The following is a 2875-nucleotide window of genomic DNA, read 5'->3' on the forward strand; positions in this document are numbered from 1 at the left end:
GCATTGAGTTGGGGACACCAGGGATGGGTCCATTTTGGGGACAAGGTCAAGACGGGATTGGGGACACCAGGGACGGGTCCATGTTGGGGACAAAGTTGCATTGAGTTGGGTACACCAGGGATGGGTCAGTGTTGGGGACAAGGTCAAGACGGGATTGGGGACACCAGGGATGGGTCCACATGGGAGCCAGGGCCACCTTGGGGCCAGGACCATGTGAGGGCCGTGCCGGTGCAGGGCAGCCGTGCCCCACGGTGTCCCCCCGTGTCCCCGCGTGTCCCCGCGTCCCCTGCCAGGTACTGCCTCATGCAGTCCATCAAGCACTGCCAGGTGCAGCGCGAGAGCCTGGTGCGCGCGGGCAAGAAGATCGCCTACCAGGGCCGCGTCAAGGACGAGCCGGCCTACTACTGCAACGAGTGCGACGTGAGTGCCGCGGGGACACGGGACATGGGATGTGGGGACAGGGACAGGCCACGGGGACACGGCCATGGGGACACGGGGACAGGGACAGGCCACCGGCATTGCCATGGGCACAGCCATGGGGACGTGGGGATGGGGACACAGGGACACAGCCAGGCCACCGACATGGCCACGGGGACACAGACACGGAGACACGGCCATGGGGACACGGGGACCTGGCCAGGCTGCCAGCACGGCCATGGGGACACAGCCGTGGGGACACGACCTTGGGGACACAGGGACAAGGCCAGGCCACTGGCATGGCTGTGGGGATGGTCCTGGGGACATGGCCATGGAAATGGGCCATGGGGATGGGTCCTGGAGGTGGTTAATGGGGACAAGACCATGGAGACAGATGGTCCCTAAGGAAGAGCCACAGGGCCAAGGTCATGGGGATGGTCCGTACGGACAAGTCCATGAGGGCGTGGCCATGGGGACAAGGCCATGGGGATGGTCCTTGGAGCCAAGGCCATGGGAGTGGGCCATGGGGACAAGGTCATGGGGACAAGGTCGTGGAGATGGGCCACTGGGATGGCCAATGGGGCCAAGTCCATGAGGTCAGTCAATGGGAATGGTCTTTGGGGCCAAGGCCATGGGGATGATCCTTCGGGTTGGCCAGTGGGGACATGGGTCCATGAGGATGAGGTGGTAGGGCCAAGGCCATGGGGAGGGGCCATTGGGATGGTGACCGGGACCAGTGAGTCCATGGGGCCAAGGCCATGGGGATGGTCTGTTGGGTTGACCAATAGAGCCAAGGCCATGGGGATGGTCTGTTGGGTTGGCCAATGGGGCTGAGGTCATGGGCCCAGTCAATGGGGATGGTCCATGGGGCCAAGGCCATGGGGATGGTCTGTTGGGTTGGCCAATGGGGCCAAGACCATGGGAATGGTCTGTTGGGTTGACCAATGGGGCCAAGGCCATGAGAATGGTCTGTTGGGTTGACCAATGGGGCCAAGGCCATGGGCGCAGTCAACGGGGATGGTCCATGGGGCCAAGGCCATGGGGCCAAGGCCATGGGGATGGTCTGTTGGGTTGGCCAATGGGGCCAAGGCCATGGGGCCAAGGCCATGGGGATGGTCTGTTGGGTTGGCCAATGGGGCCGAGGCCATGGGGATGGTCTGTTGGGTTGACCAATGGGGCCAAGGCCATGGGCGCAGTCAACGGGGGTGGTCCATGGGGCCAAGGCCATGGGGCCAAGGCCATGGGGATGGTCTGTTGGGTTGGCCAATGGGGCCGAGGTCATGGGCGCAGTCAACGGGGATGGTCCCTGGGGCCAAGGNATGGGGATGGTCTGTTGGGTTGGCCAATGGGGCCGAGGTCATGGGCGCAGTCAACGGGGATGGTCCCTGGGGCCAAGGCCATGGGGATGGTCTGTTGGGTTGGCCAATGGGGCCAAGGCCATGGGGCCAAGGCCATGGGGATGGTCTGTTGGGTTGGCCAATAGGGCCAAGGCCATGGGCGCAGTCAACGGGGATGGTCCATGGGGCCAAGGCCATGGGGATGGTCTGTTGGGTTGGCCAATAGGGCCAAGGCCATGGGCGCAGTCAATGGGGATGGTCCATGGGGCCAAGGCCATGGGGCGGCGGGGCCGGGCGCGGGGAGCCGGGGCCAAGGCTCGTGCCGCAGGTGGAGGTCTTCAACATCCTGTTCGTGACGAGCGAGACGGGCGGGCGCAACACGTACCTGGTGCACTGCGAGGGCTGCGCGCGGCGCCGCAGCAGCGCCCTGCACGGCGTCGTCGTCCTCGAGCAGTACAAGACCGAGGAGCTCATGCAGATCTACGACGGCTTCACGCTGGTGGGTGACCGCCGCGCCCGGGGACACCCAGGGACAGCCCCCAACCAGGGACACCCAGGGCCAACCCCTTGGGGACACCGAGGGCTGACCTCCAACCAGGGACACCCAGGGACAGCCCCCCAGGGACACCCCAGGGCCCTGAGCCAACCCCGTCTTGCTGGGGATCCTGTGTCCCCCAGTGTCCCCATCCCCGTCCCAGTGTCACCCACCTCCCGGTCCCCTCCCCATGGGTCCCCCCAGTGTCCCCATGCCCTCCTGGTGTCACCCGCGGCCCCGGGCCCCTCCCCATGGGTCCCGTGTCCCCCAGTGTCCCCATCCCTTTCCAGCGTCACCCGCAGCCCTGGTCCCTTCCCTGTGTCCCCCAGTGTCCCCATCCCTGTCCCAGTGTCACCCACAGCCTTGTCCCCTCCCCGTGGGTCCCATGTCCCCCAGTGTCCCCATCCCCGTCCCAACGTCACCCACGGACCCGGTCCGCTCCCCATGGGTCCCATGTCCCCCAGTGTCCCCATGCCCTCCCGGTGTCACCACAGCCCTGCTCCCTTCCCTGTGTCCCCCAGTGTCCCCATCCCCGTCCCAGTGTCACCCACAGCCCTGTCCCCTCCCCATGGGTCCCATGTCCCCC

At 66.0% G+C, this 2875-nt stretch overlaps 1 protein-coding gene across 1 annotated transcript in view; it reads left to right on the plus strand.

Annotated features, from left to right (window-relative positions):
• LOC112957730 (lysine-specific demethylase 6B-like) overlaps positions 1-2289 on the plus strand; it is a gene marked incomplete at both ends in the record, with an annotated part of 17864 nt that extends 15575 nt beyond the window's left edge. The window contains 2 exons of the mRNA XM_026051460.1: positions 294-420; positions 2083-2289. Of these exons, the coding sequence (XP_025907245.1) occupies positions 294-420; positions 2083-2289 (334 nt within the window). The remainder of the gene's footprint in view (positions 1-293; positions 421-2082) is intronic.
• Between the last annotated feature and the right edge of the window lie 586 nt (positions 2290-2875).

Source organism: Nothoprocta perdicaria, unplaced genomic scaffold, assembly GCF_003342845.1.
Source record: "Nothoprocta perdicaria isolate Ctin4 unplaced genomic scaffold, notPer1 scaffold_752, whole genome shotgun sequence".
Taxonomy (NCBI): Eukaryota; Metazoa; Chordata; class Aves; order Tinamiformes; family Tinamidae; genus Nothoprocta; species Nothoprocta perdicaria.